At 46.0% G+C, this 14,218-nt stretch overlaps 1 protein-coding gene across 1 annotated transcript in view; it reads right to left on the minus strand.

Annotated features, from left to right (window-relative positions):
• Window positions 1-14,017, minus strand: part of LOC143431698 (unconventional myosin-XV-like) — a 40,448-nt gene extending 26,431 nt beyond the window's left edge. The window contains exons 1-19 of the mRNA XM_076908636.1: window positions 12,386-14,017; window positions 12,175-12,285; window positions 8,885-8,973; window positions 8,741-8,804; window positions 8,313-8,422; window positions 7,387-7,671; window positions 7,055-7,232; window positions 6,527-6,805; window positions 5,930-6,259; window positions 5,574-5,861; window positions 5,345-5,502; window positions 4,806-5,183; window positions 4,383-4,726; window positions 3,315-3,986; window positions 2,989-3,260; window positions 2,653-2,829; window positions 2,135-2,582; window positions 1,288-2,069; window positions 361-465 (exon numbers count right to left, since the gene is read on the minus strand). Of these exons, the coding sequence (XP_076764751.1) occupies window positions 361-465; window positions 1,288-2,069; window positions 2,135-2,582; window positions 2,653-2,829; window positions 2,989-3,260; window positions 3,315-3,986; window positions 4,383-4,726; window positions 4,806-5,183; window positions 5,345-5,502; window positions 5,574-5,861; window positions 5,930-6,259; window positions 6,527-6,805; window positions 7,055-7,232; window positions 7,387-7,671; window positions 8,313-8,422; window positions 8,741-8,804; window positions 8,885-8,973; window positions 12,175-12,285; window positions 12,386-14,017 (6,702 nt within the window). The remainder of the gene's footprint in view (window positions 1-360; window positions 466-1,287; window positions 2,070-2,134; window positions 2,583-2,652; window positions 2,830-2,988; window positions 3,261-3,314; window positions 3,987-4,382; window positions 4,727-4,805; window positions 5,184-5,344; window positions 5,503-5,573; window positions 5,862-5,929; window positions 6,260-6,526; window positions 6,806-7,054; window positions 7,233-7,386; window positions 7,672-8,312; window positions 8,423-8,740; window positions 8,805-8,884; window positions 8,974-12,174; window positions 12,286-12,385) is intronic.
• Between the last annotated feature and the right edge of the window lie 201 nt (window positions 14,018-14,218).

A 14,218-nucleotide genomic window follows, 5' to 3' on the forward strand; every position in this document is an offset into this window, starting at 1 on the left:
CCCCTCCAATTCACCAATTTCGAGTATCTACTATGTTACAACTCTCTACAGACTTTATACTAGCTTCTAGATCTTATTTGTGCTGCTGTGCACAGTGCTGTGAACCATTGCAGACCAAAAACTGCTCTATTGGGATTTACACTTTAGCCTTCAACTGCTGCAATTCTCGATATTAGCTCTCGAAACTTCGTATGTGTCTCTTTAAAGGGTCCATCAATGAGACCTTGCTTTCGTTCACACCACTGTGCCACTAGTTTTTTGAAAAAACCCTCCCACAACCAGTTAATGCTCTCTGACAGATGTTACAGTAACGTTTAGACACATTGCTAGTGAATTTGAGTCGTTAGATGAAATCAGTACCTTCGAGTAGCGTCCAATGGAATCATTGGGCCCAATTTGGGCACCGTTTTGAGGGGCTGGGGGGACAAGATTCATACTGGAGGGGCCTGCGGACAACGCCGTGCCCTGGAAACACATACCCACGCCGCGATGCGGCTCAGAAGCCCAGAATCGTCCAAAATACCGGCTCGTGTTAGTACCAGTTACGTGATTCGTGAACGAGAACACGCTGTGATCACATTTAAACATGCATTCGCCACGAATTTCGCGGGATTCGAGCGCGTTTTACGTTTTTACAGCGTCCAGGATGACTCTCGAGACGCGATTCGTGGCTCGAGCGCCAAAAATGGCTGACAGTTACGTGACAAAACGATCGAAACGACGAGCAGACAAAGTTTAGAGCACAAAGACTCGAATTTCGCGGTTCAAGTACGGTTTTTAGGCTCGTCGTCGCTATTTTGAAGCTCTGTCGAGTTATGTTCGTCGTACGCGCGTAATAAATGGCCGCTGGCTTCGCGACGAGACGATGAAACGTGATGAATATGTTGTTTAGAGAGAACGAGGACTTGGGTAGGCCTTTGAGCTTGAGTGGAGTCCTTTGGACACTCTGAGTGGCTTCTAACGCCATTTATTGCATACTCTGATTGCGTTTCTAACATTGGTTTGAGTTTTATGGTCGTAGAAATGAAACTATTGCTGAAATCCCTCAAATAACACTGCCAACTGCTTCTTTACTACTCCAAGTAGTGCTGTTCAAAATTTGGAACTCAGAGTCCATGAAAATTGACACACTTTGCCCAAAAACATGATCAGCAAGATGAACTGCAACTAAATTCGAGGTAATTTCGCCAACAACCAACATAAAAGTGTCTCAATTGATCCAAACAAAGAACCGTTCAAGCTCAATGGCCTAAAACTCAACCAATCATCGCTGAATAACATTCTCACCGGTTGCTGCGACGAATTCTGAGGGCTCTGCACCAGCAGCTGTTGCAGAGCTTGATTCTGCGCCAGCAACTGCTGTTGTATCTGAATATTCTGGGCCATTGCGCTCTGCAGGAACGCTCTTTGCAGATTCTGCTGATACGCCATCATGTCGTTGCTCTGACTAGGCGGTGAATTAGGATACTGAGGCAAACTGAGTCCCTGCATGCTGTAAATGGGTATTGGCATGAACCCAGGGCCCATATTCAAGCTTGTGCTCTGTGCTGGAGGCACTTGCTGAGTATTAAACATTGGCATCATCATTGGAGGCGACATCATGCCCTGTGTCATCCCTCCAAAGTTGAAACTCGCGTTCGGATTGGGTATATCCATGTTTCCACCCCCTTTGATCTTCTCTGACAGTTCTCGAGCTGTTATCGTCTCGTTCTCAGTGCTCTTCATCATAGTCTCGATGAAACTCTCCACAGTGTCGAGTTTCAGCTCTTCTTCGCGTCCTCCAAGCACCACCACGCCATTTTGGTACCTGCTGTCCTTGGTGCCCTTAATAGAAGCTGCCAAGCTTCTGGCGTCAGAGAGTTCGTCGAGATTGCCATCCAGAACTGGCATAAACAGCTCGTCCAAGAATTGATCGACGTCTGACGCCTGACTTGGCACTCGAACTCGTCTGACATGCGATGCCAATGATGGAGCCTCGCTTGTGTCTGACATGGCAGAGGATTTCACGCCATATTCGCTCTTTTCGATGTAGGCACGACTTGATTGACTGCCTGGAAGCGCTCTTTTGCCTTTAAATTGGAAGATTCGTTAGAATTTTGCAATTGAAGGGTTCAGAAGGTTCAGAGAGACTCACCAGAGTATTGAGACTTGATAAACCTTGTCTGCGACCTGATGTAGCTGCCTTTGTCGTCCTCAGACCTTCCAGTCTGGCTCACTGACTGAATATCAGGGTACTCGAAGTCGATTGTCAGGTCTTCCTCTTCGATATTGGGCTCTGTTCTGATCCTGCTGTACTTCCTCTCCTGAGCAATCTCGTTTCTCGTCATGTACTCGACGTTGCTGACAGCAGGGGTCTCGCCAATCCTCTCGAGGCTGTGGTAACGCTCGTTCAGCTTGGACGAGGACAAACCAAGGTTCGCCAGCTTCACTGGAGGCGTCACCACTTCAGGTTGCAGCAGATTGTCCAAGCTGCGACTGCGTTGCTTCTCCTTCTCGAAGTACCTGTCGTTCAGAGCCGATTTCCTCGACAAACCAGTCTCCATCGTGCTCTCCAAGATCGCCTCGTGGGACTGCTTTCTGACCTGCTGCGTCAGTTTCCTTGATTAACCAAAGAACTCTTGCTTTAACGACTGTAGACGTTGGTTTACTCACTGATGGCTTCGTGACTGGTGGCTGTGGAGGTGGAACAGCTGGTCTTCTTGGCGATTGGATCTCTGCTTCCACTGGTTTGTCCATCACTTTGGCCACTGGCTTCCTCTCGAGTGGTTGGAAGGTTTTTAGGACTGGTGGCTCTATTTCCTGCTCTAGTTCTCGAATTATCTGCGCATGCTGAAGGAATTTTGCGTTAAAAGCTCATCCAGAAGTGCTGTATACTCTATGACCAACGATAATGACGAAAACAAGGCGAGAAAACGTTTATCCAGCCCAGTTACTGCCCAAAACTAGCTAATGACAAGCATTAGGGCCTGTAATTAACGAACTACTCACTTCTCGTTTCTTGATTGGAGGAAAACTGTTCTTCCTCTGCTCCAGGAACATGTGCTTGGCAGCAGGGAACGCTGGCGCCAGTTCCATCTCAGAAATCAAGTCCAGAACATAGTCAAACCCATTTGTCTCAGTCACAATTGCATCAGGACCATCCAATTGGTTCCACAACGTAATAGTCCATCCAGAATTGTCCACGCCATGATTGTGGACAGCCAGGTTAGCCAATTCCTCGCAAGTCGTCCAAGAATCCACAGCACAAGTGACAGTTTCCCCTAAAAACGCTCCATTTCTAAAGCAATTCCTTGATTACTGCATTAAAAACCTACCATCGTAGAAGCCAACGCTCAGAGCCATGTTGACACGGTTTCTATTGGCTCTCCACTCCAAAACACACGGTGGATAATTCCTAGGAACGTGGTGGACCACTTGCTGGTTGTTGTTCGTTACTCTGAAGATGGTTCTCTCGCCCTGAAGAAGCTTTCTCTGGCAGTAAGCCTTGTATCCATCGTACGCGTGGTCAGAGACGTATTTGAGAAGGTACTTGAAGAGGGTGGAACTGGGTTGAAATGCTGAGAGGCAGTTGGACAGCAACAGCCAGCCTCTTTCTTTATTCGCATCGTTTTCGTTCTTCCACGTTTGGTTGGCTAATTGGCACAGAATCTCGTCTCTGAGCTTCTCATTGACGATTCCCTTGTTTACAATATAGTCACCCAGTGCCTGCTCCCTTTTGCCACTCAAATTGTTCTCGTTCATGAACCGCAGGATCATCTTGAAGATCATCAACGAGTCTGTGTAGTCCTGGTCCCTGGCTTTGGCCAGGAATGGCGTCTTTATTGGCTCCCTCTTCATGCCAAAGATGTGGCTTTTGAAGTAGATGTTGGTGAACTTCGAGAATTGGTGCTGGTCGATGTCGTTTGGCAGGTTGTAGCTGTGGTGCATTGGTATTACTTGCCCTACGACCTTTAGCAGGTTTCTTTCTGTGTGTGTGGGCTGCCAATCTGTCGACAGAAGCATTGGAGGCAGAGTTACACTTGGAATTCGATTTTTTGACTCTAATGGTTAAAGAAACTTCATTTTGCAAGGTTTGAAGGCTTCTAGATTGGTAATTACAGCTCTAGAGACTGCTAGACATTGATCAGACAGTGACTATGGCATTAGAATGGTTTTACAACAAAAGCAATAAGGGATTAAGCACAGCAACAGTGCTGACAAGCAGTTTCCAAGCATGTACCATCGAGGTTGCTGTAAATAAAGGCGACTTCAGCATAGTTACAGCTCTAGAGACTGCTACACGTTAGTAGCCAACGACTATGGCACAAGAAATGGTTTTACAGCAAAAGCAATAAGGGATAAAGCACAGTTACAGTGCTGACAAGCAGTTTTCAAGCATTTACCATCGAGTTTGCTGTAAATAAAGGCGAGTTCAGCAGGGATTTCCAAATGGTTGACCCCAGCAACAGCTCTGGAGGTCCTCTCCTGCTCCTCTCTCTGCTGCTTCGCCTTGGCCCTTTCCTTGCTCGCACGTTCGATCTCTGCCCTCTTCGCCATCTCCTCCTTCAACACTGCGAACCTCTCGCGCTGCTTTTTGCCTCTGTACATCTTCTGAGCCATCAAAACGCCCCTCTTCAACGCGTGGAACTTCTTTCTTTCACGATAGCCACGATAGACAGCCTGGATCAGCACTGTGCTGCGAGAGATGTTGAGGAACCGCCTTCTGGCGAGGAATCCTCTGGTGTATCTGCGTCCAATTAAGGAAAAATCGTTAAAGATCATCAAAAACCTTTAGTTGGACACTTGGTGGACACTTGGTGCCTCACCTCTGAACTGTGATGGCAGCTCTTTCCAAAATCAGTGCTCTGTTGTACTCCAAAGTCCTCTCTAATGATTCTCTGAGGAACACCCTGGTCAGACCAAGTTGGTATTGCGATTGAGCCTCCTTTGGAGCTGCTTTGTCCAAAATTATGCGAGCTAATTCCTTGTTGGGCGCTCCTCTGGGCAGATGTGTCGATACCAGGTATCTGTACCTGTCCACGAAGTGCCCAAACAAAAGGCGCACTGGGTAGCCTGTCTTTCGAATGCGAATGGTTTCGAGCATTCCTGTGTAGCGTAATTGCTCGAGCACACAAGGCATGTCGAATTTCATTGGTGCTTTCTCTGTGTTTGGCTTTATGCATCGTACGAACCATGGATTGCATCTGAAATTGCAAATGGAATTGGTGCTTATTGCTCTGGCATTTTCGAGCAAAACCACAGAAATTTAAATACTTTGGAAGCTTCAAACTGTCATGAACTTTGCCACCAAAGTTTGCAACTAAAATAATCAGTAGAATTTGCGTTTAACACAGGCAACACTCACTGAGACATGGAATCAAGTAGCAACTGCAGACTGTCGTGAAATCTGGCAGACACAGTTGGAGTCCTTGGCTTCATAGTTACAAATCTTCCATTGGGCTTGTTCATCGTCTTGTTGGCTTCGTGGGTTGTCCTCACGTGCTGAAACATCTTGCTGACCATCTGCAAGCAAACCAACAACAATCAGCAAACCCAATAGCAGCATTTGCACTCACAATCTTACAAAAACTCACAGATATTTTGCTGCTTATCAGCAATTCCACCACATCAGGTCTCAAAGTGTCCCTGTTCTTATCCAAAAACCCTTCAACGTTGTACCAAACCTGCCCAGCATAGTGTTTGATCGCAAACTCAGCAGAATTCATCCTTGGCCTCGAATACAGCTCGCTCAAAGCATGATTGTAGTGGCACTTCTCCAGAAACGAAAGATCCGTGGCTTTTGGAAAATTACTCTCGTCATCGAGAAGATGAAGAATCCCAACTGGCTTCTTGGCGATCAGATGAATCACTGGCAGGTTGTCCTGCAGGCAAAAACAGACTTTTTGCAGGACAAACCAAAGGCAGAGCACCAAAACGACTGATCACTTACGGTGTAATTAATCGTGGTCCAGTCGATCTTCTCTTTAGCGTATTCTTGTTGCTCCAACTTGAATATGTGCTTGTTGAAGTAGAAATGCAGGTTCTCGTTGGCATAGTTGATGCACAATTGCTCGAGGCTGTTCTCAGCGAAGTTCTCGAATCCGAATATGTCGAGGATAGAAATGGCTGCTGTCTGTTTGGTGCCTTTGTAGACGATGTGGTTGACGCGTGCCACCAGCCAGGAGAACAGGGAGTTGTACAGTGCCTTTGCGAACGCGTCTCTGGCGTCCAGTGCTTGGTCAATGTTCAGTGCAGTGAAGACTTTCTCGTTTCTCGCCTCCTGCGAGCAGACAATTGCATTAGTTGATGAAAATCTGCTGTTTTTGAGTTCCTTACGTTGAAAAGTTCAAGTTACATTCAAATTAATCGATGGAAATCAGCTGTTTCTAAGAGTTTGCAGCACAGAGCAGGCAAGAGCAGCTCGTTAGTGGCAAAAATCAGCTGTTTTTGGGTTTTTTAAGCAGAACAGTCGAATTTTCGAGTTACTTAAGTTGAAAATTAGGTGTGCTAGGCTAGTTAAGGCAGGTATTTTCGAGATTTCACGTACAGTGGTCTTAGTGGTGAGTGCTCTGATGATGCCGTCAGAGTTGACCTGCAGAAGATGAGCAGCCCAGCGGATCTCAGCGTCAGAACCGACTTCCACGCCTTCTTGGCCGTGTCTCATCTGTTTTCGATGAAAATAGACATTGCCAAGGTGCAAAACACTCGCAAGGATCTTGAATATCGTGTCCTGCTCCTCTGACGTGAAACCCAAGACTTGCATGGCGGACAGCAGCGCTTTGAAGTCCTGTGTGTCGCTTTTTCCATCGATCTCGCAGTTGCCACCCTAAACAATTCATTTTTAATTAACATTATGCGTTCATTTGGCAGTTGCCAGCCTCATCAATTGACTTTTAATTAATTTGATGAGTTTATCTTGCAGTTTCCACCCTAAACAGTTGATTTTTAATTACTTTGACGCGTTTTAGAGGACTCTAATTTAAGGAATATGAAAATTCTTAATAAAAGTTGGTTTTTGGAGTTGTATTTTTTTATATTTAGGGTGGAGTTGAGGTAATTGAGTGGTTCTAAGTACCTGGTTCAGATAAAAGTATTTGTCTGGTGTCAGAAGGCCATATTTGTCTCTGAGTTGTTGGTCCAGGCCTGCCAAAAGCTCGTAGAAGACGTGGTAATTTCGTTCTTCTGAGGCTTGGGTTACTATTCTGCTTTTTTCCAGCAGGTATTGAGTTATTCTTCCTCCTACGATCACTCCACTGGAAATTATTGGTCGATTAAGTGCTTTTGTTGGGGAAGTTGTGATTGTGATTACTTTGAAAGTTGACGCTTTGAGAGTTTGCGACTCCAAAGCACACGTTTTGAAAGCTGATGCTTCTAACCAGCACAGAATCTTCTCTGTTCTTTACTTACTCTCTAAAGAAAACCTCCAAGTATTTGCCAAATCTGCTGCTGTTGTCGTTCCTTGGCGTCTTCGCATTGCCAAAGCTTTCGAGCAATGGCGTTGCCTCGAGAATTTGTTCTGTGACAAGGTTATTTGGGGCTCGATTCACTGCTGCGAGATATTGCATCACCAGTTTGGTCGATTCCGTTTTGCCTGAACCAGATTCACCGGATATCACCACCACCTGATTCGCGCTGGCGTTGTTCGCTGCTGTCACTTGGCTGTACGCTGAGGAACCCACCGCGAACAGGTGACTGCAATTCGAATTTTTAGAGAAATTAGTGATTGAATTATTGGTTATTAAATTATAGAGAAATAGTAGAAAGATTGGAGATGCATTTGGTTTGGAAGTTTGCGATGGAGAAGGTTGTGCTTTGAAAATTGACGCGTTGGAAGTTTGTGATTTGGAAGCACATGGTTTGGAAGATCGCAATGAGGTTGCTTATGCTTTGAAAGTTTGCGATTCCAAAGCACACGCTTTGAAACTTTGCAATTCCAAAGCACACGATTTGAAACTTTGCAATTCCAAAGCACACGCTTTGAAACTTTGCAATTCCAAAGCACACGCTTTGAAACTTTGCGATATCAAAGCATACGCTTTGAAACTTTGCGATTCCAAAGCACACGCTTTTAAAGTTTGTGATTCCAAAGCATATGCTTTAAAGCTTTGAGATTCCAAAGCAGACGCTTTGAAAGCTCATGCCTTGAAAGTTTGCGCCTCCAAAGCACACGTTTTGAAAGCTGACGGTTTGAAAGTTTGCCATTCCAAAGCATACGCTTTAAAGCTTTGAAATTCCAAAGCACACGCTTTCAAAGATCATGCTTTCGAAGTTGGCGCTTTGTAACCTTGCGATTCCAAAGCACATGGAACAATTGAAGATATTTTGGTACTCACGGAGGCAGTGTACCAAGTATTCGACCCTCGTACAGCTTCACCTGGTCCAGGCCATAAATGTCGAACATTTTGTAGGGGTTCACTGCGACCAGGATGCTCCCAGTGTAAGTCTGTTAATTAAAAATATTTATTGCATTATTTAAGCAAAGAAACTGTTTGTTATCTGAGTTATTTGAGGAAATTCTGAAGCCCTTGAGTATTTGAGAACTTCTGATTGATGCTATTCAAAATTGGCAATAAATTAGATCTTTGGTCAGTGATTTATAGAGACAGTTTAAGCTTGGTCTGGTAACTCCAGAAGACAATGCTAGTAATTTTTAATTAATAACTTTCAATATTTATTTTGTTAGAAATAAATGAAATTTGTTTGAGAGAATTAAAAAAAAAAAAAATATTCTTTGGTATTTATAAAAATTTGGAGGGCTTACGTATATCAATTCCTTGTCGTATCGAATCTTCAGGTTCCATAATAGGGAGGCTTCGTTCAAGTCTCTGAAATTTTAACCAATTTTTGAGAATATATAATTTTAATATTAAGAATCAAATTTTAATTTCTTAATTTTAGAACTCACGTTAATTGAATCATGTCTTCCACTCCATTTTGTCCAAGATCCTGCCTTGGTTTCACTCCACTCAGGTTGGTCAGGGTGAAGATTTGGGGCTGAAATGTTCCCAAACACAAGTCAAACTTCAGTTTAAACAATTGAGTTAAAAAAATTAAAATAAACTACATTTCTCCAGCAAAAATTGTCCTCAAAATTTTCAATGCAACTCATTCAATTCTAACAATATTATTCATAAATAAAAAAGCAACACAGAACTGAGTAAACTTGATTATTTAAAAAATGGTCTTCCTCGACTTGGAAAAGCAAAAAATTGTTAAAAGATTGCTTAATAAAAATTTTTATTATTTTATTGACATTAAAAGCTCCAAGCACAGTCTGCCACTTAGAACCAGCTTTTTCTCGCAGATCTCTCGACAGAAAAGGAAGATCGACGCGAATTCACGCAAGACGCGAAAGCTGCTCGCGTGAGACGCAACCGGATGTGGCAATGCTCCTCTGAGCCCGCCAGTCGCGCTGCTGTGATGTCAAATACATTCTCAACAAGTAGGCTAGCGTCACACCTTACTGTTGATACTTTATTCCCAAGAAATATTACCAATCAATAAGACTAGAGTCATCACCTTACTGGCATTAGGAGTTGTCACCTTACTGGCACTAAGAGTCATCCTGTCGACACTTTATTCGCAACAAATATTAAAGCACACGCTTTGAAAGTTGACGCCTTGAAACTTTGCGATTTCAAAGCACATGCTTTGAAATTTGATGCTTTGAAAGTTTGCAATTCCAAGGCATACGCTTTGGAACTTTGCGAATCCAAAGCACACGCTTTGAAAGTTTGCGACTCGAAAGCACACGCGTTTAAAGTTGATGCTCTGAAAGTTCTCAATTCCAAGACATATGCTTTGAAGCTTTGTGATTCCAAAGCACACGCTTTGAAAGTTGACGCCTTGAAACTTTGCGATTTCAAAGCGCATGCTTTGAAATTTGATGCTTCGAAAGTTTGCGATTCCAAGGCAAATGCTTTGAAACTTTGCGAATCCAAAGCACACGCTTTGAAAGTTTGCGACTCTAAAGCACACGCGTTTAAAGTTGATGCTCTGAAAGTTCTCAATTCCAAGACATATGCTTTGAAGCTTTGTGATTCCAAAGCACACGCTTTGAAAGTTGACGCCTTGAAACTTTCCGATTTCAAAGCGCATGCTTTGAAATTTGATGCTTTGAAAGTTTGCAATTCCAAGGCACATGCTTTGAAACTTTGCGAATCCAAAGCATACGCTTTGAAAGTTTGCGACTAGAAAGCACACGCGTTTAAAGTTGATGCTCTGAAAGTTCTCAATTCCAAGACATATGCTTTGAAGCTTTGTGATTCCAAAGCACACGCTTTGAAAGTTGACGCCTTGAAACTTTGCGATTTCAAAGCACATGCTTTGAAATTTGATGCTTCGAAAGTTTGCGATTCCAAAGCACATGTAATTGCTCATTAAGAGTCGTCGCGAAATTACACTTCGTATTTCAAATGTTAGATGAAGAGTCGAGCGAGCATTCTTTTTTTAAATCAGCTTACAGCATTTTACGCGGCGCTGGCATCGCGCAGACGCGTTACGATTACTATGCCACGGTTCGAGGAACCAAAGGAAGCAACGTTCTGCTGACATGGTCTACGTAGTAAACAGAAATCGATCCCGTTACTGGTTTTTAACTCGACTCTCGAATCTGACGTCTACACGCGAGCTTCGCGGAAGCGTGTTCGAGGCTTTTTCAGTGATTTGCGAGACCAATTTGGGTTCTATTTGAGGTTCAGAGATCAATTTTTTGTTCTATTTGAAGTTCAGATACCAATTTGGGTTCTATTTGAAGTTCAGAGAGTTCAATTTGGGTTCTACTTGAAGCTCAGAGATTTTTATAATTTTTATTCATCATTAATCTAAAATGACAAATAATAGCTCTAAATTATAAGTTCAGCTGTAAATATAGAGCCAATATTCAGCAAAAAATAAGCAAGAACTTAATTTTCCAAGACCAAAAACACAGCCCTTCAATTTCTTCATTTCTTCTCCTGTAAAACCCAATTTTTCCTCATAATTGCTCTAAAAAATGCCAAATAACAAGCTCAGCTCAAAAACCAAAATTGAAATCGCCAAAAGAACTCTGCATCCCAAATTTTCTCGAAACAAATCGAATCGCCATGAATTAAAACGTCGACTGACCAGAAAAAACCAGCGATCGCGATCTCTGCTCGCAGAAACGAAACTGCAAGCGAATCTAATCGCAGTTTAACTCGTCACGTCGAATTACGCTGACATTATACCTTTTTTGCGGTGAACGCATCGCATAACGCGGCTTTCGAGGCATCTCTGCGACACGCGACCAGATATTACATGAATTATTACCCATAAACCTCGCTTGGGACCAAAACAACACTAATTTTCAGTTTTTAGAACAATTAATCGAACATAACTTTAAAAAAAGTAGGCGAGAAATGAGTGAAACTATTCCCAAAAACTTATTCTCGAACCTAAACTAAAAAAAATGCTCAAAAAATGACTCCAAAAAGTGTATTCTCGAACCAAAGCTAAAAAAACCCCAGAAAACTGACTTAAACTACTCTAAAAAAATGTCTTTTCTCATCAATCCTTAATTAGTGCCAGAAATTAGTCGATCGATCTCGATAACAAACTGTTCGATCGACAGAGAGCAATACCCTGCTGTCATCAGCTCAATGACTGCCCTAATTCGCGAAAGTGAAAGACAGGGGGCGCAAGGCAGTGTCCTTGGCGCTTGAAAGTGCCAGCAGAGGGTGTCGCAAGTTGTGGCCCGTTCTCGAACTGCACTTTCGCGATCCTGGCTCGATTTTCCGCGGGTCACTTTCGCGGAAGCGATTCTGAGGAATTCCTTCAGGCACGCCTGGCATTCGTCAGCTCCTTCGACTTTCTACACGCGTTTCAGGAAACGTCTGAACGATCTGCACGACCAAACGAGCCGCTAAAACTGGCAGAACCGCATCGACAATGCTCTCTGCATCTCTCGAGACTCGCGACCCAGATAAACGCGTTAATAGACGCTCCAAAAAGTCGATGGGACACTTTGTAAGAGCGTCCAGAGTCGAGTTTAGCTTTAAAGGAGACGTGGAATAACCGGTTGCCACTTGGCCTCGACGTAGACGCTCGTATTGTTCCCTGTCAGGCGTCCAAGCAGCGTAGGCAGCGTTGCAGTGTCGAGCAGCAACGCTGACCAGCGCTTTCGAAGCTCATTCTGCTCTTAATTATGGTCGTTAGCCAGAGAAATGAAGTCTGTACCTTTCCAGCGATCACTGCTTGCACTGAGAGAACGTTCGCAGCTCTGTGGTACTCCAACACCTCGCCTGGCAGCACGTGGCCCACTCCTGGGTCGAACCACACCAGCTCTCCCTGGAAAACAGAGAAGTAATATGTGAGATAAGGCGAAAAACCACGTGAAAACTGTTTTAAACGAGCGGTGGCAGTCTCGAGGATCGTGTGCGCTGCTAACCGTTTCCAAATTCCACGTGGGACAGCTGGAAATCAGCTCAGACCTCGCCGCATTGGCGCACGACGGCTGCACCTTTCGTTTGCCAGTGCAGAAGCCAAAAATGGAGGACGTGGTCAAAGGGGAATTGGAACGGGCGCTGTTCGCGTCGCTGTAAGCTCTGGCATGGCCACTGGCCGACTTCCGTGCGTGGTTCGATCTCTCCTTGATCTGCTTCGACGAGCACTTCCCTGACGAGCCTTCCGTCGAGCACTTTCTCGAACTTTTCACATAACTCGGAAGAGTGGTCGCCATTCTGCCAGCAGCGTCGATCTCCCGCCTCGTCGAGCGAAAGTTCTCCATCGACCTGCCCTGGGACTTCGATCTTGCTGGCTCGTTGGGCCCAACAGTGGACCCAGTCGCCCTCGAGCCTCTCCTGACAACCAGCTCCACCTCTCTGCCCGGATTTGTCTGACTTTCTGACGCAAATTCTCGCTGAATTTCGCCAGAGTCTTCCTCGGGTCTCGACTCTTCCGTTTCTGGGTCCTGCGTGTTCCCAATGATCCTCCTGCGCGACATTGTCCTGCCCTCCAACGCTGCATCCTTCGATTCTGCCCTCTGCGCGGTCTTCAACGCCTTGCGCGACACCTTCGCGTAGATCGCAGGCCTTTGAGGGTTGGTTCTCATCTCGATCAAGGGCAGAGTGGCTGAGCAATAGGGCCCAGGGTCTGGCACAGGGTCTCGCAGATGCCTGCTGGGCCTGAATTCAACGTCCACTGCCCTCTCGCGGACGCGAAGGCTGCCTGGTTTGGCCAAAGACAGAAAAGAACCCCTCAGAGTGGCTGTATTCGAGGGCAACGAGCTCTTTCGTCTGCGAATTCTGCCATAAACAGGCGGCTCCTTCCTCACAGCATCCTTGGCCAGCCTGCTGGCCCAGTCCTCGCTGATCCTCGCCACGTGCACGATCTTTGGCAAGGTCGACGGTCTTGGGACAAGGCCTCGAGTGATGTCCTGCAGCTTGCTGGTGACTGCCAGGAAGTCGCAGACGGACCTGGACTCTCGAGCGTCCTCCTTGCCCCACCTGGGGCCCCTCTGCTTCGTGGTGGAGGGCCTCGCGGTGCCACCTTTCGCCTCTGAACTTTCTAGCCTCTCCTCTTTGCCTCGTCTGCGCGGGACCAGAGCGTCCACGCTGGTCCTTCTGCGCAGTATGTCCTGTCTGGAGACCTTCTTGGCACCCTGGACCACCCTGACGATGTCCCTCTGCGTTTTCCTCACGATCGAGGGCAGTGTTCGCGGTCTCTGCTCTTGGCAGTCAGTTTCTTGGACGCAGCGTCGCAGAATCTCGCGTCTGGACACTGCAACGTCCCGTGGGACCGTGTTGTGGCCTTGCGCAGGGCCAGGCAGCCTCGCAGGGGCCGCTGCTGGGTCCACGCGACCGGAAGCGCGATGCCTCCTGGCGCGTTCCGCCGACCCGCTGGAATTTGGAGCGGAATTCGTATCTGGGTCTGGGCCAGTGGAATTATGCAACGCGCGTCGAGCGGATAACGGTTCAGCGCCGGCGTAGAAAGCCTCTGAGCGCGTGTCTCGTGACGGAAACCGACTCCTCGAGGTCGACGATCGACCAGGCCTCTGCTGGGCCCTCCTCGCGGGCTCCATCGCTGCGCGCGCCGTCAGCGTTCGATTTTAATCGACATCAGGGACTTTCTTCGTGCCTCGCGACGTTACTGCCCGCCATTTTCTTGCCCAACCCTCCCACTTTCCACTTTACAACTGTCCTACAGCAGTCTGTGTGGTCACTGGGACCATTATCTCGCTTCGAATCGAGGGCACGGGTCCGTTGGGCCTCAGAGAAGCTCC

Source organism: Xylocopa sonorina, unplaced genomic scaffold (assembly GCF_050948175.1).
Source record: "Xylocopa sonorina isolate GNS202 unplaced genomic scaffold, iyXylSono1_principal scaffold0014, whole genome shotgun sequence".
NCBI classification, from domain to species: Eukaryota; Metazoa; Arthropoda; class Insecta; order Hymenoptera; family Apidae; genus Xylocopa; species Xylocopa sonorina.